This window comes from Theobroma cacao, chromosome 5 (genome assembly GCF_053813885.1).
Source record: "Theobroma cacao isolate CCN51 chromosome 5, ASM5381388v1, whole genome shotgun sequence".
NCBI classification, from domain to species: domain Eukaryota; kingdom Viridiplantae; phylum Streptophyta; class Magnoliopsida; order Malvales; family Malvaceae; genus Theobroma; species Theobroma cacao.
Genome location: NC_142643.1, coordinates 43,993,880 through 44,015,136, shown reverse-complemented (window position 1 = coordinate 44,015,136; position 21,257 = coordinate 43,993,880). Strand labels below are relative to the sequence as shown.

The 21,257-nt window shown below is 36.2% G+C and overlaps 3 protein-coding genes across 5 annotated transcripts; 2 read left to right on the top strand and 1 right to left on the bottom strand.

Moving 5' to 3' along the window:
* Window positions 1-833: 833 nt before the first annotated feature.
* LOC18600007 (uncharacterized) lies at window positions 834-5,486 on the top strand. 2 transcript variants are annotated; one of them, XM_088806514.1, is made up of 4 exons: window positions 834-1,395; window positions 1,536-3,877; window positions 4,001-4,606; window positions 4,976-5,486. In XM_088806514.1, the coding sequence occupies exons 2-4, from the start codon at window positions 1,600-1,602 to the stop codon at window positions 5,335-5,337; spliced, it is 3,246 nt and encodes a 1,081-aa protein (XP_088662640.1). In that variant the 5' UTR covers window positions 834-1,395; window positions 1,536-1,599; the 3' UTR covers window positions 5,338-5,486. The 2 variants fall into 2 exon arrangements, with proteins under 2 accessions (XP_088662640.1, XP_017977581.2); XM_018122092.2 differs by having other exon boundaries at window positions 1,536-4,606.
* Window positions 5,487-8,013: 2,527 nt separating this feature from the next.
* On the top strand, window positions 8,014-15,978 carry SEC (Tetratricopeptide repeat (TPR)-like superfamily protein). Its single transcript, XM_018121446.2, has 27 exons — window positions 8,014-8,448; window positions 8,913-9,058; window positions 9,142-9,240; window positions 9,350-9,400; window positions 9,514-9,630; window positions 9,804-9,860; window positions 10,353-10,472; window positions 10,709-10,771; window positions 10,876-10,954; window positions 11,392-11,501; window positions 11,610-11,663; window positions 11,754-11,821; window positions 11,917-12,019; window positions 12,132-12,334; window positions 12,569-12,665; window positions 13,063-13,134; window positions 13,271-13,347; window positions 13,434-13,635; window positions 13,766-13,933; window positions 14,179-14,289; window positions 14,366-14,452; window positions 14,535-14,662; window positions 14,744-14,826; window positions 14,913-15,018; window positions 15,108-15,254; window positions 15,403-15,523; window positions 15,624-15,978. The coding sequence occupies exons 1-27, from the start codon at window positions 8,253-8,255 to the stop codon at window positions 15,735-15,737; spliced, it is 2,979 nt and encodes a 992-aa protein (XP_017976935.2). The 5' UTR covers window positions 8,014-8,252; the 3' UTR covers window positions 15,738-15,978.
* A 335-nt stretch (window positions 15,979-16,313) lies between these two features.
* LOC18600005 (Pentatricopeptide repeat (PPR) superfamily protein) lies at window positions 16,314-20,831 on the bottom strand. Of its 2 annotated transcripts, XR_001928063.2 has the most exons (3): window positions 20,718-20,831; window positions 18,261-19,787; window positions 16,314-17,397 (listed from the first exon to the last, which is right to left on the bottom strand). XR_001928063.2 is itself a non-coding variant. In XM_018121447.2 (2 exons), the coding sequence occupies exon 2, from the start codon at window positions 19,708-19,710 to the stop codon at window positions 18,343-18,345; it is 1,368 nt and encodes a 455-aa protein (XP_017976936.1). In that variant the 5' UTR covers window positions 19,711-19,787; window positions 20,718-20,831; the 3' UTR covers window positions 17,913-18,342. The 2 variants fall into 2 exon arrangements, 1 of the variants encoding a protein (XP_017976936.1); XM_018121447.2 differs by lacking the exon at window positions 16,314-17,397 and having other exon boundaries at window positions 17,913-19,787.
* Between the last annotated feature and the right edge of the window lie 426 nt (window positions 20,832-21,257).

Below are 21,257 nucleotides of genomic sequence, written 5' to 3'. Positions count from 1 at the left end.
GATTGGCCATCTGTTTTACTTCTTTGGATCTATTATCCAGATCCTAACTAAGATGAAAAATTTGACCTGGATGGGATGAAACAATAATTTATGGTGGTAAAAAGTTATGTTGTCTACAAGAAGAGTACTTGGGTAAATCTAGATATAGAAGAAAACCCATTCATTTCCATAACCAAATTCTAAGTAATTCAGAATTAGAAGTTGACTTGAGCATTGATTTTATACATATAATGATAATATAGGGGGGAGACAAGATGGAGAAATATCATTAATTTTTTTACATGAGTGGGGAGGGAACAAAGAGATAGCCAGCTTCCCAATGTGCAGGGGAGGAGGGAGAGAGCTAAGGCAACCCATGAACCATCCCTAGCAGCTTCTCTAGCTAGGAGAACAAAATCATGTTGCTTTTATTCCAAGAAGTTTTCAAGTCATAGTTTATTAATATTGAAAGAATCTATAGAGTCTAGCAACTCACAACTTGAATTATATAATTGATTATTTTAATCATTTTACACTTCTTTTTTTGGCCAAGAACCTCTTTAGAGTTTAGGTTCATGTATAAGGAGTGGAAGAGTTTAAATTGGCATGTAAATTTTGCAGAGTTACCTCAAATTAAACAAAAGTTGGATTTATATTTTAACTTCAATTCCACTAGATGTGATAGTGTAGAAACCTACTCATGTATTAAAATAAGGAAGAGTACTAACAACTTAAGTCATTGGTTTAGTACATGGTAACCTTGTTTCTATTGTAAGCAAGTTGATGGCTTAAAAATTCATCAATTTCTGGACTTTAAACCAGCCTATGCACCTAACCTAGATTAAAATTGGTTGGCTGTAAGCCATGGGAGTGCACTGAAATCCATAACAGAAGCCTTTTCAGTTGTGGAAAAGACTGAGAAAAAGAGGAATAAAGGTATAAAACCCTGAAAGAAAGAGTTTAAAAAAAATACAGAGTTCCAGATAACTTTTTTGAAGCACTAAAATAAAATGCAAAGAGATGGAGTGAGAGCGAAGAGAAAAAAGAGCACGGTCATGCTTTGTCGGCCATCTCTTTCCTACATATCCTTCACATCTCCACCAAGCAAAAGAAAGATTTTCTTCAAATCATTCTGTACATAGACAAATTGAAAACACTTGGCCTTTCTAAGTTGCTTTTAACTTAATCCTAGAAAAAGAAAGCTGTTAGTTTATTGAACTTTGAGTCCATATCACAAAAGACCAATGAGAAACTGCATAGAAAAAACAGTTCATATTTAATGCAACCCCAGTTCATATTTGCAATCAAAGTTTGAGACTCTGAGGTTTCCTTGTATAAATATTTTCTGGGAAACTCAGAAAACTTTTCCTGCAGTAGTTGTTTTCCTTGGAAGGGTTCTTCATGAACTCTATAGAGGTATGTCAAAGACTTTCTTTTTGTTGTTCTATTGTTTAAGTTGTATAGTGTTGTTTACTGTTTATCCCATGCTTTAATTCCATTCATCTTATAACTTATGTATGTATATTGATGGTTTGAAACTCTCCTTTTAACTTCAGGCTGGGTTTGTGGGAACCTGATGATCATGTCATGGGAGTAGATTTATATGTATCTGGATAGTTCATGTTTCTGGGATTTGGTTTGAGTCCTTTCAGCCTTAATATTTCTATTCTTCATGTGAATGCACCTTTGGATATGGAGAGATCATTATCATGTAGACTGTTCACTGTTTTTATTCTTATTCATGTCCTTTTGGTTCATCAATCCATAGGGCTCAACTCTGAGGGTCAATATCTTCTTGATATTAAGAGTAAGCTTGTTGACAAGTTCAATTATCTGGGTAATTGGAACCCCAATGATCCAACTCCTTGTGGATGGGAAGGTGTGAATTGCACCACCATTGATTATTACAATCCAGTAGTCCAGTCTCTTAATTTGAGTTCAATGAACCTTTCTGGTTTTTTGTCCCCAAGCATTGGTGGATTGGTTCAGTTGACTTCCCTTGATCTTTCTTCCAATGGGTTGTCTCGTAACATTCCTGAAGAGATTGGAAATTGTTCAAGTTTGGAGGTTCTCAATCTAAATAACAACAAATTTGAAGCTCATATTCCCAAAGAACTAGGCAGCCTTTCTAGTTTGACGACTCTAAATATATTCAACAATAGATTATCAGGGCCTTTACCTGACGAGATTGGAAATCTTTCTTCTTTGACACAGTTGGTTGCATACAGCAACAACTTTAGTGGATCATTGCCGAGTTCTCTTGGGAACCTTAAGAGACTGAAAAGTTTTCGAGCAGGGGAGAATTTGTTGACGGGTAGTTTACCTTCAGAAATAGGTTCATGTGAGAGCTTGCAGTATCTTGGTCTTGCACAAAACGCATTGACCGGCGAAATACCAAAAGAAATTGGAATGCTTAAGAACTTGAAAGAGTTAATCCTTTGGGATAATCAGCTCTCAGGGTCCATTCCACAGGAGCTTGGAAATTGTACAAATTTGAGCATTCTTGCTCTCTATGACAACAAGCTTTTTGGAATGGTACCCAAGGAGCTTGGGAACCTTATGAATCTCAAGTGGTTATACCTCTACAGAAACCAATTGAATGGAACAATTCCAAGGGAGATTGGGAATCTTTCTTTTGCAGAAGAAATTGATTTCTCGGAGAATATGTTAACTGGAGAGATACCAGTTGAGTTCAGCAAGATAAAGGGGTTGCGTTTACTTTATCTTTTTGAGAACCAGATTACAGGTCTTATTCCTGTTGAGCTTACCACTTTGAAGAATTTGACAAGGCTTGATCTCTCCATAAATTCTCTCTCTGGTCCTATTCCTATGGGATTCCAATATCTGACAGAATTGATCATGTTGCAGCTCTTTGACAATTCATTGAGTGGTAGCATTCCTCAAAAACTTGGGGTTTCTAGCTCACTTTGGGTAGTTGATTTATCAGACAATCAACTAGAAGGAAGGATTCCTCCTCATCTTTGCAGAAACTCTAACCTGATCTTTCTGAACCTGGGGTCAAACAAGCTTACTGGAAACATCCCATCTGGTGTTACCAACTGCAAAAAACTAGTTCAACTTCTTTTAGTTGGAAACAGCCTCACAGGAAGTTTTCCATCCAGTCTGTGCAAATTGGTAAACCTGTCTGCGGTTGAACTGGGCCAGAACAAGTTCAGTGGACCAATTCCTTCGGAGATTGGAAACTGCAAAACCTTGCAAAGGCTACACCTTTCATATAACTACTTTACATCAAAGTTGCCAAGAGAGATTGGTAATCTGTCCCAGTTGGTGACCTTTAACGTCTCATCCAACTCTCTCACTGGAACCATACCACCAGAAACTTTTAATTGCAAAATGCTTCAACGACTTGATCTCAGCCGGAATAGATTTACGGGCAGTTTACCTGGGGAGGTGGGAACACTATCACAGTTGGAGCTTCTCAAGCTTTCAGACAATAATCTGTCAGGGACAATAACTCCAGCACTAGGAAATCTCATTCGTTTAACTGAGTTACAAATGGGGGGCAACTCATTTTCTGGTAATATACCAGCTGAATTAGGTGCCCTCTCCAGCTTGCAAATTGCACTGAATCTCAGCTATAACAATCTCTCTGGAGTAATCCCTCCTGAGCTTGGGAATCTTGTTTTACTGGAAAACCTTCTGCTCAATAACAACCATTTGACTGGTGAAATCCCAGGTTCTTTTGGGAATCTATCAAGCTTACTCGGATCCAACTTTTCCTATAATGACTTAACAGGGCCCATACCTTCTCTACCGCGCCTCCAAAACATGTCTATCAGCAGCTTTTTTGAGAACAAAGGTCTCTGCGGTGGACCTCTTTGTGGTTGTAATCCACCACAATCTTCATTCTCTCTTCTTCCAGATACAAAAAATAAAGGTACCCGTTTAGGTAAAGTTGTGGCTATAGTTGCAGCAGCTGTTGGTGGAGTTTCTCTTATTTTAATAGTAGTTATTATATATTTCATGAGACGCCCTGTTGAAATAGTTGCTCCTTTGCAAGAAAAACCTTCTGCTGCTCGAGTTTCAGACATTTACTTTTCCCCAAAGGAAGGATTCACTTTCCAGGACTTGCTTGCAGCCACTGACAATTTTGATGAGCGCTTTGTTGTTGGTAGGGGAGCTTGTGGAACTGTATATAAAGCCGTCTTACCGAGGGGTCATGTGATTGCTGTTAAGAAGCTTGCATCCAACAGGGAGGGCAACAATAACGTGGACAACAGCTTCCGCGCTGAAATTCTAACCTTGGGGAATATCAGGCACCGAAATATTGTGAAGCTTTATGGTTTCTGCTACCACCAAGGTTCCAATCTGCTTCTTTATGAATACATGTCACGGGGCAGTTTGGGAGAGCTGCTTCATGGGGCATCTTGCAATCTTGATTGGAGGACCAGATTCCTGATTGCCTTGGGGGCTGCTCAAGGTCTCGCTTATTTGCATCATGATTGCAAGCCTAGAATTTTTCACCGTGATATAAAGTCCAATAACATTTTGCTTGATGACAAGTTTGAAGCTCATGTTGGCGACTTTGGATTGGCAAAAGTGATTGACATGCCTCAATCCAAGTCAATGTCTGCAATTGCAGGTTCTTATGGCTACATTGCTCCAGGTAAGCAATCTCTTGTAACGCTTTCATTTGCAATTTATTCGTTTGAAGTTTAAAAATTCTGTTTAAAGAGGGAATTCTGTTTCTTTTTGGCCATATCATGCTGTCAATATACATTTCAGAAGTAACATCATGCTTAAACTAGTGAATATATCCATCAGCGGTGCTATTGTTACTGTTGTACATATCCAAGTTGATGAGTTCCATGTTTAGATGCTTCAAATCTGTTACAAAAGGATAGTGAATATATGAAATTCTTGTTCGAAATATTGGCATTTATAGCTTCCATACTCTGCCATCACATTGTACTCCATCAGAACGTTGCAATCATTTAAGAGATTTTAACTGTTAAGCATGGTTCTTTAAATGCAGAATATGCATACACCATGAAAGTCACAGAGAAATGTGACATCTATAGCTATGGAGTTGTCCTATTGGAGTTGCTGACGGGCAGAACACCGGTTCAACCTCTAGACCAAGGCGGTGATCTGGTAACATGGGTGAGAAATTACATCAGAGATCATTCATTGTCACCAGCAATACTTGATGCTCGGTTGAATCAACAAGATGAGAGTACCATCTCTCATATGATAATTGTCCTGAAAATTGCTTTGATATGCACAAGTATGTCTCCTTTTGAAAGACCAACAATGCGGGAAGTTGTTTTGATGCTCATCGAGTCCAACAGGCGCGAAAGCCACTTCGATACCTCACCTAGTCATGACACTGATTGACTTGGATGAACCCTGATATATTGTAGGTATAATAATTTTGATTAACCAGGATGATTTTTATTTTTTGTTTACAGTTGTACTTGTAGAAAATAGCAGACTCTCTTCGTATATTCCCTCATACATAGAACATCATGCTCACTCTTATTACAGTCTTGCTCTTTGCCTATCGTATGCATGGGAATGTGATCACCTTGCCTACCAGGGATTAAGAAGTAACATTCTCCATGTGACCTATCCCTTTCTCCCTGTTTACTCATATGTCAGAACCTCAAATTATGAAGTTGATCTATCCTCCAATTAGACTGTATATAAAGTTAACAGAAAGGAACGAAGAAAATGGATACTTAAGGAGGTGAACTGACCATCTGATAAGGCCAAATGCCACCTTCACCAACCCACCACGTACCATCCAATTTGGGAGTTGATAAGCACTGAGCAGCAAAAGAAAGCAACCTATGGCAGGCTTCAAATCATACTTTTATGTAAGCAAATCAGCACCTTTACTCTTTATAGCCACAAATAGTTGGATCACCACATGGCAGGCATATGCCACCAAGATCACATCCACACTCTCTCCTCTGTTTTCTCTTTCAAACTCCAAATATAGTGTAGCACTGTCTGCTACGGACTTTCATACCTTCCAAACTAATTGTAACACTCATGCATCATATAACATCTCACCCTTTCGGGTTTAGAATCATAATCTTCTCACGTCTGCAAGTACAAATATGGAGAAGGTAAATTTCATATAATATTCCGTGGGTTTTTTTTTCAATTACTATTGTTTATATAATTTATTTTATTTAATAAATTTATCAAAATACACTCAATTCAAAGTTAATTTATTTGTTTACACTTACAGTATTTTCATAATTTTTTAAATAAAATTAACAATCTAATCCTTATGAGAAGAAAAATTATTTATAGAGTGTTTATTGAGAAAAAAAAATCTATATAATATTTAATTGAGAAAAAAAAACACAGAATTCATGTGCATGAATAGTTTTTTTTTTCCTTCAACAAATTTTGCCAATAATATTTAAAAGAAAAATAATATTAAAGATTTGGGTTGAAAAGGAGAGGGCCTAAAGTGTCACTTAGCTCGGCCCAAAAAAGGAAATAATGAAAGATATTAAACTTCCAATTTGTTATGGGGAATTGCCAAAATTTTGATTAGAAATCATAGTATAAATTAGGCCACATTAGTTAATGAAAAAAAATACCCAAACCAAAAATTATTAATTTGAATTACTATTAATATATTTGTTTTTATTCCAATATGTCATATTCCATGAGATGTGAGAGCTCTATTTTTTCTTTGGCTTTTTAATTAAGATGGAAATCCAAAAATAAGTGAATAAGTAGCATTATCAAAGGTTTAGTATTATTTTGGGGCCAAAGATAAGCTTTAAGTCCCTCAATCATTTGATTCCAAATTTCCAATTAAATTATTTGAACTTGATTATACATGGATTCAAAACAAAAATACTTGCCATTTTTATGCACAACTAATGATTAATCTCCGAGATAAAACACGATAATCTCATTTTTTTGTCATATTATCCAAAAACGTCTCTGAATTATTTAAAAGAATTCAAGTTTTTATTTTTTTATTATGTTTAATTGAATTTTTTTATTTTTATTCTGAGTTAAAAAAATTCTTTTGACTCATGGTGGACTAATTGTTGTTAGTTAAAATACTTTTTGTCATTATATGACATGTGACACTGACGTAATATATTGATATATTATAATGATGATGACGGGATATAATATCTCTCAATTCACGTGATTAATGTTTTGATTTATATAATTAATTTATTATTAATCATAAGAGTTTATTTGATTTAAAATAAAATATAAAAGCTTTATAAAATGCAATAGAAAATAAAAATTTATTTAAAATTTTTTAAATAGGTTAGAGGTCTTTTCAATTATTATGTCATTTATTTTTTTAAAAAAAATTTTAGCAATCTAGAAATTTAACTTGAAAGTTTTATATTTAAATTTTGAGATAGACAAGATGGAATGTATGAGATTCTCGATCAAAATAGTTATATTTATTTATATACTTCAAAATTTATGTGCAAAGCTAATTAACATAAAATATTATTTTCTAATTCTTTAATCTATAAAAATTCTTTATAAAAAAATTAGAGAAATTATTATATAAACTCTTTTAACCAAATTAATCATAAGTTTAATAAATTACAATATAACATATTATTTAGAATTTCATATCCACTTAAATTTTATTAAAATAATTTTGAAAATTTTCTTAAAGCACATGTGAATGTCATATTTTTTTGAGAATGATTTGTATTAAATCCAAAAATTTAGGCCCATATTATGCTCAATGTATCTTAGAAATCACATAGAAGTTTCTCGAATTTTTCCTATTTTTATCCATGACAATAAATAGAAAAAATTAATTATTAAAATTTGAAAGTTTCTTTTACTTCTAAATTTACCTAAAAATTTTACCTATTTAAGAGAGCAAAAGTATAAGTAGAAAATCTACGGAACTGATCTTCAAACAACATACGTGTCAGTAACAAACCGAATCTTCTTTTTTTTTGTTTTCCCCGTACCACCTAGCTTCTAATTCTCCTCCGTACACGTACATATTAACGGCTCAGATTTCATCTCCCTTCTCTATATAAACTCTCCGACAGCAGTTCGCAGAAAATGGAGGAAAACTAGCTGAACAAAATAAAAGAAAAAAAAGGAAAAGAAAAGAAAAAAAGAAGAAAGCTTGATTACAAGACGGGGGCGTTTAATCGAGTGCACTTCTTCTTGGGTCGCGGTTCATACTCAGCCGTTTGATCTGATTGATTGATCTGATACATTTTCGAAACATTTTTCCCATTTCTTTTTGCTGTTTGATGATTGGATTTTGTTGAGGGAGATTGGAGATGTTGTCGTTGCAAAACGGAGTAGGGATCTCTAGAGCAGCTCCGTACGGCTTTGGAGTCATCGATCGAGCTGATGAAACCACCGCCTCTGCGGCGGCGGCGGCGGCTGCCGGAAAGGCCTCCGCTTATGCTGTGAAGCCGGAGCCGGCCTCTTCGTTTGGTATTGTGCCTCATAAAGGACATGATTCACATGAAGGTTAGATTCTTCATTGTTTTCAGATATCAATATTCTTTCTAAATTATTGTTATTTCTTAGTTTTTTGGAGCGTCAATTTTCAATTTTTCCCAAAAAAAAAAAAGATTTTGAAGCGTGAAAATATTAGATTAATTGATTTCCCTCTTTTTTCTTTAACTTTTTTAAAGGAAGTTTGATTATAAAAACTTCTTTTTTGATTTTTAAAAATATATTTTCAGTTAGATCTGCTTTTTTTTAATATTATTTTTTTGATACATAAATTTAGACTTTTAATCCTTTCTTTTAATGAACTAATGTATTATCATTATTTTTATTAATTTTGAAAATTGATAAATTCAAAAATTTAAGCCTTTTTGGAGAATTTATATATTTTTACTATAATTTCCATTGTTAAATTCAAAATTGACAATGTAATGGTTTTTCTTCCAATTGCTGACATGGCGGGTGCTTTGACTTTGATGCAGTTGATGAAGATATGCACTTGGCTCTAGCTCATCAAATGTATAAATCTGGAAACTATAAACAGGCATTGGATCATAGCAATTCTGTTTATGAGCAGAACCCGCTTCGTACTGATAATCTGCTTCTTTTGGGTGCTATTTATTATCAGGTTAAAGAGATTTTTTTTTTGTCTTCTTTTATATGGGATCATCTAGTTGTGTAGTTTTATAATCTTTTTGTGTATGTTTGCAGTTGCATGATTATGATATGTGCATTGCTAAAAATGAAGAAGCGCTTCGAATTGAGCCTCGTTTTGCTGAGTGTTATGGAAACATGGCAAATGCGTGGAAGGTACTTGTTAATCTTTATATCAATCTTTTGAAGCTAAATCAGCAATGAATCTTAAAAAAAATGGGTCTTTGAAGTACTGATGGAGGCGAATGTTTTCCATTATATGTAGGAAAAAGGCGATATTGATGTAGCTATTCGGTACTATATGATTGCTATTGAGGTTTGTATTTGTTTATACAACTTCTCTTTTGTTAGTTAAGTTTTATCTTCCTCCTTAGCTAACGAAATCTTTTGTTAGTTTATTGATCTTTGTTTGAACTTCCATTGCTGCAGCTCCGACCTAACTTTGCTGATGCATGGTCGAATTTAGCTAGTGCTTACATGCGAAAAGGGAGATTTAATGAGGCTGCACAGTGTTGCCGTCAGGCGCTTCAATTGAATCCACTTTTGGTATTATTTTTATCTGGTTGTATATTATTATAATCCGGTTAAATATTCTAAACTTCTAATCAAACTGGAGTTTCTATTGATTTTTGTTCCTTGGTTCTTTAACAACTAAGTGAAATTCAGCTTTTAAGGTTTCCGTAAGATTTTCTGACCTATGCTTATTAATTGCTCAACAGGTTGATGCTCACAGTAACCTTGGAAATCTGATGAAGGCACAAGGGTTGGTGCAAGAGGTAAGTGTCAAGAAATGACATGTTTATAGTGTTTGATAGCCCATCTAAGTAGTAGCCTGGAATGTCAATTCTTGGGCTATGGAATTCTGGTAAATGATATAATTCTTGCCCTTGGCAACTACCATGTTGAACATATGCAATTAGGATTTGGTTAGACCTCATTCTATTCATGTTGTGGAGGAAGTGGTCTAATCTTTTGCCCACTGTGAGTGTGTATGCTCATTACTGGGTTAACCTGGCCTAGACTCTTACCATACTGCCCAAACAAAATGTGAGAGGAAAACACCCTTCCCATATTTAGATTTTCGTAGTGTCTCTCTTTATCCGGTAAGTACTGATGGAAGTAATTCATGTGTGGAACTGTGTCTCGATATCACAGTTCAATACAGATATCAAGTTGTTATCTACGGCCAGGGCTCAGTTGATGGTTGCTCTTGTTGTAACTTCCATCTGCAAAGACTCGAAATTGTCAGAATCTAACGTTTTGTGCAGGCATACAGTTGCTACCTTGAGGCTCTACGGATACAGCCAACTTTTGCCATTGCATGGTCAAATCTTGCGGGTCTTTTCATGGATTCGGGTGACTTAAATCGAGCCCTTCAGTATTACAAGGTATGCATAATCATGTTTCCATCATTGTTTCTTTTGTTGTTTTTAAAACATGCTGTAATTTTCCATTGTCCTATTTGCAAAAGATATGATATGACAAATTTTTCGTGTGCTAGTTGTTTTTAATCATTTTCTGTGAGATATAAACTACCATTTTCTCCCCCTTCCCCCCAGTTTTAGTTTTGAGAACTCTTGTCATGCGGTTATACTGATTTACATTTGTAAATTTCAAATTTCAGGAAGCTGTTAAACTCAAACCCACATTTCCGGATGCCTATTTAAATCTTGGGAATATTTATAAGGTAAGCCATCTTGCCTTATGCTCATAATGTTGGCTTGCTGCAAGTGCCTGGACCTGTCTACTTGTATTGGAGAAAAACAAGATATCTCTTCTACTTTTTTCCAGGCTTTGGGAATGCCTCAGGAGGCTATTGTTTGTTATCAACGTGCTGTTCAGACCCGGCCAAACAATCCAATAGCTTTGGGTTAGTGCTACTACATCTCATGGACCCCATTATATATGCTTAATCTTGTCCTTGATGAAAATTTGAAAGTATGAGATGTTCTATGGATTTTTTTTTTTTTAATTTCCATTGTTGTGTTTAGGCAAAGGCAGCAAGGCCTGTTAGGTATTTTCTTCGACACTATTTTTTTTTTTTTGGTGCAGTAGCTTTCCTTCTCTCTTTTAATAGCTTATTTTCTTTCTTATATGTTAACCCCAAAGTCACTAAATTTGTCGTTTACACGTATGGAAGGTTGGGTTCTTGCTGACATGATAAAGTGTGATTTATAGACCTTGTTATGATCTGTTACTTGGCTGAATATTTTTATTCTTAGAGCTATATGGATTTTTATAATATTGTAAGGATAGTCATGTTAATTATGTTATTGAAGTAAGAAGTTATATGACCATATGGTGCAGGGAATCTGGCTAGTATGTACTATGAGCGAGGTCAACTGGATATGGCAATCCTTAATTATAAGCAAGCTATTGCCTGTGATCAAAGATTTTTGGAGGCTTACAATAATTTGGTTGGTTTTCTTTATTTGTATCATCAGATTTAAATATTATTGGTAGTTTCTATGCCTTGCTTTTAAAGTAGTTGCTAACTGAATTTGCTTTTAATCAATGACTTGAAGGGAAATGCATTGAAAGATGTGGGTCGTGTTGATGAGGCGATTCAATGCTATAATGTAGGTTCTTTACTTGGACATATAAGTTTTATTGTCTCTCATTTACTGTTATTGATCTTTTAACTTAACTTTTTTCATTATTGGGTGAAGCAATGTCTCACGTTGCAACCTAATCACCCTCAAGCACTTACCAACCTTGGGAACATATATATGGAATGGTACGCTATCATCAATTTCTTGATGTCTAAATGATCAAATTGTTCAGTGCTTGATGAGTTTTTATTGAATGGGATAGATGTCTTGGAATTTGCAGGAACATGGTTGCTGCTGCTGCTTCTTACTATAAGGCTACATTGGTCGTCACAACTGGGTTGTCTGCTCCATTCAACAACCTTGCTGTAATCTATAAGCAACAGGTTGTTCTTAGGTGTTTGATTTTCTGTTTTTGCGTTGATGCAAAATGGATGTTAGAGAGTCCCCTTCTTTCTTTGCCTCTAGTATTTAATGAGTATCCTATTTCTACTGTAGGGAAATTACGCAGAAGCTATATCTTGTTACAATGAGGTTTTGCGGATTGATCCCTTGGCAGCTGATGGGCTCGTAAATAGGGGTAACACTTACAAAGAGATTGGTAGAGTGAGTGAAGCAATTCAAGATTACATTCGTGCTATTAATATCCGGCCAAACATGGCTGAAGCCCATGCAAATCTGGCTTCTGCTTATAAGGATAGGTATTTTTCTTTGTTTCCCATCTTGTTTTTCTAAGTAACCTTTGTAGCTCAAAAAAAAAAAAAAAAAAAAACCATTGTGGTTGATTTTTCATCCAAAATGAGGAAAAACAAATTCAATGCATTCAACTTAAATGCTATTTATAAAATCTTGTAAGATTTGTTCTATTGGGGTGAGGAAAGTGCTTTTTTACATTTAACATTTGGTGATTTGAGTTGGCTTTACTTGTAATTCAGTGGACATGCGGAGGCTGCCGTCAAAAGCTATAAGCAGGCATTGCTTCTACGACCTGATTTCCCTGAAGCTACATGTAACCTCCTACATACGTTACAGGTATTGATCATGGCCTGAGTTTCAATGCACTATGGAATTGGTTTAAGCTAGCTCAAAAAGTAACATTGCTATCTCTAGGTAAAACCTACATTTACATGCATTAGATGTCACTTTATGTAGTAGCAGAAAGCACTCGTTGTACATGTCGCTTTCTTTCAAGGCATTCAACCTTTTCTAGGTGATCATGTTCCGAGTGTATACTCCTAGTAATTCTAAGAGTAATGATTGATTGATTGAACTAAGGCTAAGATTTATGTAGTTTGCTTCATTGGTTATCTTTTGGGATTACTTCCTTGGAACTGACCGTACTTCAAAGTAACTCTGTGGATGAACTGGCTTTATGTAGAGAAACATATCGAATTGGGATCAACTCATGTAATTTAATTTGTATTTGCAGTGTGTTTGCAGCTGGGAGGATCGTGATAAATTGTTTGCTGAAGTTGAAAGCATTATTCGAAGACAGATTAATGTGAGTATTGATATGCATTCATTTTTTTCTTCTTCCTTGTGATTTATGTTATGTTATCTATTTTTAAGACTGGCAACTACTTCAATAGTATTTCCTGTTTTTAATGCACTTAACCGCTATAATTTCTTTATCTCAGATGTCAGTTCTTCCTAGTGTGCAACCCTTCCATGCTATAGCATATCCCATTGATCCAATGCTTGCACTTGATATAAGGTATAAATTACTTTTCATGGCACCATCTGTAATTTTACTGCAGTGAACTAGAGTTTTACATTAATATTTCTTCCCTTCTCTTGCAGCCGTAAATATGCTGCTCATTGCTCCTTGATTGCATCTCGTTTTGCTCTTCCTCCTTTCAACCATCCTGCTCCAATTCCTATTAAGAGTAATGGTGGAAATGAGAGGCTTAAGGTGGGTTACGTGAGCAGTGACTTCGGCAATCACCCCTTGTCACACCTCATGGGATCGGTATTTGGCATGCACAACAGAGAAAATGTTGAGGTTGGTGTTTTTTTGTTTTGGGGGCCGGGGGGGGGGGGGGGGGTGTTTAATCTCATTGTATTAGAACTCTCTGGCTTTTCTGCATCCTTTCTTTCATGGTTAAACATAGACACAAACATGGTGTTTGCAGGTATTTTGCTATGCCTTGAGTCAAAATGATGGCACTGAATGGAGACAGCGCGTCCAGTCTGAAGCTGAGCATTTTATAGATGTCTCTGCCATGTCATCAGATGTTATTGCCAAATTGATTAACAAGGATGGAATACAGATCCTTATCAACCTGAATGGTTATACAAAGGTATATTATATTTAAATTTTTTCATCCTTTGAGGAATCTAATCTTATTCTCAGAGCTTTGCTAAAGTGATATTATTATAATGAAAAAATCAATCTAAGTTCCTTTCTCTTCATATTTTGTTTTTTGTGGTGCCTATTTTATGTAATATATGGTGCCGAGAAGTCTGCTCTATTTACATTTCCGAATTTTCAACTTTATGAATATGAAATTTTAATATGGAATGATTTCCCTGCTCAATAATACAGGGGGCGAGGAATGAAATTTTTGCCATGCAGCCTGCACCTATACAGGTTTCATATATGGGATTTCCGGGGACTACTGGGGCAAATTACATTGATTACTTGGTGACTGATGAGGTAGGAATCAGTGCTTCACATAAACCTTCAATGATTCATATGTTCTTTGTTTAACTTGCTATTTGTTTGCTTTCAGTTTGTTTCACCTTTGCGCTATTCACATATTTATTCTGAGAAGCTTGTTCATCTCCCGCATTGCTATTTTGTGAATGATTATAAGCAGGTGAGTTACTGAACTCTTATGATGTGCTTTGATCTTCATTTAGACAACAAAGACCTAATTCTATGACTATCAATGTTTGCAGAAAAATCGTGATGTGTTGGAACCAGCTTGTCCGCACAAGCGATCAGACTATGGTCTTCCAGAAGATAAATTTATTTTTGCGTGCTTCAACCAATTGTATAAAATGGATCCTGAAATCTTTAATACTTGGTAATATGAGGATGATCCCAAGTTAACACATCTAATATCCACATTTTGTCATTTCACTTATATTCTTCTTTGATCATTCAGGTGTAACATTCTTAAGCGTGTACCCAATAGTGCACTTTGGCTTCTCAGATTCCCTGCTGCTGGAGAAATGAGACTGCGAGCATGTAGGTTCTACCATATCTTATTTTCTTATAAAAATGTAACAGTCATAATGTGGGCGTCTTTATTGGTGATGTGGCTTTTGTTTCAGATGCTGTGGCACAAGGATTACAGCCAGAGCAAATTATTTTCACAGATGTTGCCATGAAACATGAACATATCAGGCGTAGTGCTTTAGCGGATCTATTTCTTGACACGTAACTATTTTCTTCCCTTCTCTCTTTCATTGACAGCATTATTTCGATCTGCATTTCAGTAATGATGCTTGCATTATTCTTCTTTGTAGACCTTTATGCAATGCACATACAACTGGCACGGATATATTATGGGCTGGTTTACCTATGGTGACTCTGCCCCTTGAGAAGATGGCCACAAGGGTTGCTGGATCACTTTGTCTAGCTACTGGTTTTGGGGAGGAGATGATTGTGAGCAGGTACGTGTTTGGAGCATATGGATTTGTACGTGGACATATTAAGTTTGATGGTCGTTAGCTTTAGCAGTCAGGTTGGGCATATATAATTCGCGATATGATATGCCATTAAGTAACATTTATGTTATTTTCATTTCTTCCTGCTTTACAGTATGAAGGAATATGAAGAAAGGGCCGTGTCTTTGGCATTAAATAGACCAAAGCTCCAGGCTCTTACCAATAAACTCAAGGCAGCTCGTTTAACTTGCCCTCTGTTTGACACAGCACGCTGGGTAAGCTTTAGTTAAAAGTCTATGTTCATATATATATATATATATATTGCATTACGGGGTATGATAAGTGCTTAAAACATTTACATGTAAACCATGGCAGGTGCGGAATCTGGAAAGGTCATACTTCAAAATGTGGAATCTCTATTGCTCAGGGCAGCAGCCCCAGCACTTCAAGGTCACTGAGAATGACTATGATTTCCCTTATGATAGATAGATAGAGGAACAAACGGGATTGTAAATAAGAAGCAAGAGGATATAGTAGAAAAAAAGAAGAAGAAAAAACCTATTTAGGAAAAAGATTGTTTTAGAGTTTATTCAAAATGGAGTTGAGATGTGTTTCTGATATTTTTTATGCCAGATGCATCAAAATCTCTTGTATTGCCCTTTATTCAGACCAAGCGGCAAAGACTTGCTGGTAGAAGAAATGAAATTACTACAAGTTCTTATCCACCTAATCTTTTAATGTTTCTTGAATAGAGATTTAAAGTTGTGGTTGCTGATGGAGACAGGTCAGAAATGGCGGCCAACAAATATTTTTGCGTATGATTTTGTGTCTTTTCCCGATTTTTCTTCAGCCCAGAATAAGTTGCTTTACCCGGGACGTGGGTTCAATTCAATGAATCGAGGCATGATGGCACCAGGCTAAAATTCATAAAGACATTGACCAAGCTTTTGGATGGGATAGGCTTTGACATCTCACCGCACCGAACCAATACAATAATGAAGGTCTCTCTCTCTCTCTCTCTCTCTCTCTCTCTGTTGAATGGAATCAAACTTTGGGTGGATCCAGTTGTCTTCCAGTAAATGGTAAAGCGGATGTCCCCTAGAAGTCTAAATCTCATAAAAATTGCAGGCCTATAATGTTCTGGATAAGTCAAGAAAACAGTCTAGTGGCCAAATCTAATTTGATGAGTCGCTTAATCAAAAATAGTGGAAAACAATCGGATAGATATTGTCCTGAACCAAGAATGAACCAACCTAAGGCTTGTGGACAGCATCAATCCAGTCCCAGAAAATTGAATCGACGGTAACTTAGTGCTTCCTCCATAGTTAAAGTGATTTCATAGTTTCCCGCGAACCCTTGGAGCTCTATCTGGGCTGCAATCAACATTTGTCTCGGGCAGAGTAATCTAAAGCAATAAAATTGTGGTTAAAGAAATCATCCATGCAATGATGGCGCTTATGCTAGTCATGGAGAAAGGCATTTGATCAGCTGGAATGGCCATTCTTGCTGGCTTCCAAGGTTCCCCGCAATCAATATCTATCCATGACTGCAGCAAATGTCTTTTTCCCGCCTTATCCGATTCAAGGAGCGACAAGCGAGACTTCGTAAGGGTGAGTACGAGGAGTTAAAGCATTTTGGAGAAACAGAAAACCAGAACCTGAAGCAATGGAAATCAAGTATTGATGGATTGAGATAAATACCAAGCTTAGGCAGGGCACAAGGTGTATTTACCCAAATTTATGCGTCGTGAAGACCTACTTCTGTTACTTTCTGTCTGCCCATTTGATCTGTCTTAGACCAATCCGTAGGATTTATAGCGAACATCTCAGATTGTATGGTTGAACTGGTTATTAGTGATATGAAACTCCTTGTCTTTGATTCTTGGAAAATCTCCCATGTTTATAAGAGATATAGTCACTCTTGTTGCCCATCTTCTTGCCTCTTGAGGAAGCAAAGTTCTAGGGGAAAAAGCGATAGGTAAAAAGGGGACGAAGAGAAAAAAGAGAAGATATTACTTCCGAATGTCAATGGGATGTGAGCTCTATTATAATGTACAGAACAAAGTGGTTTCAAAACTTTACTCCTCTTTGCAAAGGGATGCATAATTCCGATTCGCTCATCAAATTCTTCACTATTCCTTTGGTAAAATCTGCACAAGCATAGATCTCAACAAACTTCACAAGAAAGTGCAATATACAAGCACAACAGTGAGTTATAAGCAACTTGAAATCAGGAAGTATACAGCTGAAAGACAGCAAGGATATGCATGCAAACATCACTACCAAAGTCGAGATCAAGAACAAGCTGGATACCATGGAAGGTTGGAGTGTTTTAGTAACTATGTCATATTATTAAGTAGAGCAGTAGAAGAATGATAGGACATGAACCACACATTGAGGAAGGCAAGAATGCAAGGGAGCTTTGGAGCACTACTGTGATATTGTTTAATCCTTGCAAAACAATTTGCCTTTAAAAACTGAAGTTTTATTAAAACACACTGTTACACAATTTCCTCAGCCCGGCAGTGGTGAGCATAGTTTGAGAACAGTAACAACAATATAAATTATTATTAAGCATCTGCAGGTCTAGCGGTTTAGTTTCTTGAGCATCACTACTGGTAAAAATCAAAATAACAAACTCTTAATTCCACTAGCACATATTGCATGAAAATACTCACTGATTATCATTCACCAAACTGGTAATCCCACATTAATGATGGCGATAATTGAGCTAGAAATTGCTCTAAACTCCTATGAATTATCATGCAACAATGAATTGACAAAAATTTTCTTCTAAGGAACAGACCTCGTTAAGCAAGGATATAAACTTATATAACTGACTGAAGCTTAAAAGAGTGGAATATGAGAAATTCAATTAAAGGGAACTAATTCTGAGTGAGAGCTGTGTGGTAAAACTGAAAATGTATAACTAGAATGTGAATACCTAATAATTCTGAATTAAGAATTACTTAAACTAAAGTAGGCGAAAATGAATTCTGAAGCAGGAACCCACCTTTCAGAGGTTAGTGGCAACATTGAGCTGTCCAGCATTGTGACAACATAATATGGTATAATCTTCATTTTCAATGGCAGCCTCAAACACCTCGAAGGGAAACCTCCAACTGCTCTATCCGCTTAGCCAAATCATGCTTCCCACAATTCTTTAAACCATCAGTAACCATATCAAAGCATCTTGAAATTGGTGCCAGCCCCAACTCAGTCATCTCCACCAAATAATTTGCTGCCTCCACAAACCTGCCTCCACGGCCACACATTGTTATCAACATTGTATAGACTGGCCTATTTGGAGAATGACCCTTGACCTTCATCTCCCCAAAAAAGCTAAATGCATCATCAAACTGCCCTTTCCTACACATTGCTTTGATTATAGGTGCATACAGACTAGGAAATGGCCTATAGCCATCCTCAACTGAATTATTTAAAAGTCTAAAGGCCTCATCAATCCTACCCACCTTTGAAGCTGCAGGTATCAAAATTTTGTAAGTATTTATATCTGGACAAAGCCCCAATTTACAGACACTATGATACATATTAATACAAAAATCAACCTCCCCAGAGCTACAAATTGTTTCCACCAAAGAATTAAATGTTCCAATGTCAGGCACAAAACCCTCCTTAGTCATTCTCCTTACCATTTCCTTGGCTGATTCAAGATACCCTGCATTCAACAAACCTTCAACTAACAAATCTCGACCTCGAACGGGAGGATTGAACCCCATCTTACTCATCTCCTCCAAGAACTCTTGTGCCTCCCTCATCTTCCCACCAGAACACCATCCGTTCACCAGAATTGCATATGTCCTCTTATCCGGTACCTCACCTTTCCTGATCATCCTCCTAATTAGTGCATATGCCCCATGGAACATCTTCACCTCACAAAGTGCAAAGAGCAATGAATTGTACACACTAACAGTTTGTTTGCAGCCCAAACTAGTGCTTTTGTTGAAAACCTCCACAGCCTGATCCACGAGGCCGTTCTTCCCATACTCTTCAATAATAAAAGAAAGAGTATCACAAGAAAGGCTAAGGTTCTGCTTTTGCATTTGTTGAATGGTTTTCCACATGGATTCATACTTTCTATGGCGAATGAGGATCTTGACTAGCTCCTCAAATTCAACAGAGGTGGGGACGTAGTGGGAACGGGCCCAGGAGAAGAAGCGAAGAGATTCTGTAGGCGAGTTGGAGCAGGAACGAAGCACACGGAAGACAAGTTCAGAATTTACTGAAATGTTCATGCGGTTGAGAGTGCGCTCTGGATGCACTTCACGACGAACGGTGTTGGAAATGTGGTGGATAGCTGCAAAATAGTCATCTTTTGAGACAGCAGTTGTGGAAACAGAAGCAATTTGAAGGGAATTTGCAGAGGTTAGGGTTGTGAGGGAACAGAGAATATTCTGCGATTGTTTTCCATATCTGAGGAGGAGCTTCACAGAATGGAGCATTTGGGATAGAAATTACAATAGAGGAACATCCATTTTGCCCTTGATGCCAGCAATTGATCAAAGCAAAAACAAAAAATCTGCAATTTGAAATAATTTGTTAATATAAGAAAGAAGGAATAAACAAATACCCAACATATGTAGGAAAAAAGAGGATGCAAGTTAAGGTGATCCAAATCAATGGTGAAGCAGATTACTGTCATAGCTCAATAACATATAAGAGCAGAGAAAAACATGACCATTTTAAGTTCACTTGTATGGATCCATGGTTTTGCAATTTTAGCTGCTTAAAACCTAGCCCTCTAGGAGAAGAGAATTTTAAGAAGGAATTCAAGCTACGGGTGCAGATTAGCTTGGTCTATCATAGAATCAGGAGTCTAAACAAAGATAAGATTGAGAACCATTGTTCCCAGCATCTAATTCCCCCACACCAAACAGAAAAACATATAAATGTGCACTCAGCTTCAGAAAATGGCATTCCTGAAAAAACATCCTATATTAACAACATATTTTACCTCCAATATTGTATGGTGACTCCAATGTGTACATTTCTTATTCCACTCTAATGTTCATTGAAATTGAGCATATTTCCAAGTTTTCAACAACAAGGCACAATAGGTAAAGGGATTGAAAAAGAAGAAAAGAAACCAAATAACATACAACACAGAATGTCATCACATCGCAAACATAGTTTAAGCATTGGATACAGTTTAAAATAACAGAACCCAGTTCGGAAAAAGCAAAGCTTCAAATTTCAATACATGAAATGACATTTTCCAGGTAAAGCACTTATTTCATTCATCAAAAGCTAATACCCATTAATAAATTCATCGCTTTAGCCCATATTTGTAACTTCGGAAAACAAAGAAGAGGTTGAAAATCTTAACGAACATAGAAGAGAGATTTCAAGGGAGGGACTTTGAACAACCCATTTAAGTTACAAGCTTGGAAATTGGAAGATAAAAGAGTAAAGAAGGAAATGGTAACAGAGAATGGAAGAAAAGTCACACCTTTTTGCTGCCGGAGATGGAGATTGCAGAGCCAGAGAGAGTGAGAAGCCGGCTAGTTTTTTCGCAAAAGCAGAGAAAAAATATGCACTTTGGATCATTGGGCCTTGAACTGAGCCAAACCCATTTGAGAAATGGGTCTAACTTTAATGAGCTGATCAGAATGGAAAATTCCAATCTGATTCTTTATGTCATATATCTTATATTAATAAAAATTGGAATGAGTCTTCAATTTATAAATAATGGTTATTTTTACTTGATATACATGTTTTTTTGGATTAATAATATGAATCATAACAAATGATATCAAACTTATCTAATTTTTTACTGATATATCACTCTCATGAATGATATTAAAATTGAGATAGATTCAGATCAAAATAAATCTCTTTACGAGTGAACGGAAGAATTTGTGTAATAAAAACAATTTTAAGTATTTAAGAGGGAAAACAGTAATTCATGCTTTTGGAGATTATTGATAAATTCATATATTACCATATGCTAATAAATTTAGATCGATCATAGTATCATTTTTTGCAAGGC

What these genes read in the sequence shown, in the direction of transcription:
- LOC18600007 (XM_018122092.2), top strand. Translation starts at nt 1,600, where the DNA reads ATGTTTCTGGGATTTGGTTTGAGTCCTTTCAGCCTTAATATTTCTATT. An exon ending in TTATGGCTACATTGCTCCAG is followed by an intron (nt 4,607 to 4,975) that starts GTAAGCAATCTC and finishes CTTTAAATGCAG; the next exon opens with AATATGCATACACCATGAAA.
- SEC (XM_018121446.2), top strand. Translation starts at nt 8,253, where the DNA reads ATGTTGTCGTTGCAAAACGGAGTAGGGATCTCTAGAGCAGCTCCGTAC. An exon ending in ACTATATGATTGCTATTGAG is followed by an intron (nt 9,401 to 9,513) that starts GTTTGTATTTGT and finishes CCATTGCTGCAG; the next exon opens with CTCCGACCTAACTTTGCTGA. An exon ending in ACAACAGAGAAAATGTTGAG is followed by an intron (nt 13,636 to 13,765) that starts GTTGGTGTTTTT and finishes TGGTGTTTGCAG; the next exon opens with GTATTTTGCTATGCCTTGAG.
- LOC18600005 (XM_018121447.2), bottom strand. Translation starts at nt 19,710, where the DNA reads ATGCTCCATTCTGTGAAGCTCCTCCTCAGATATGGAAAACAATCGCAG.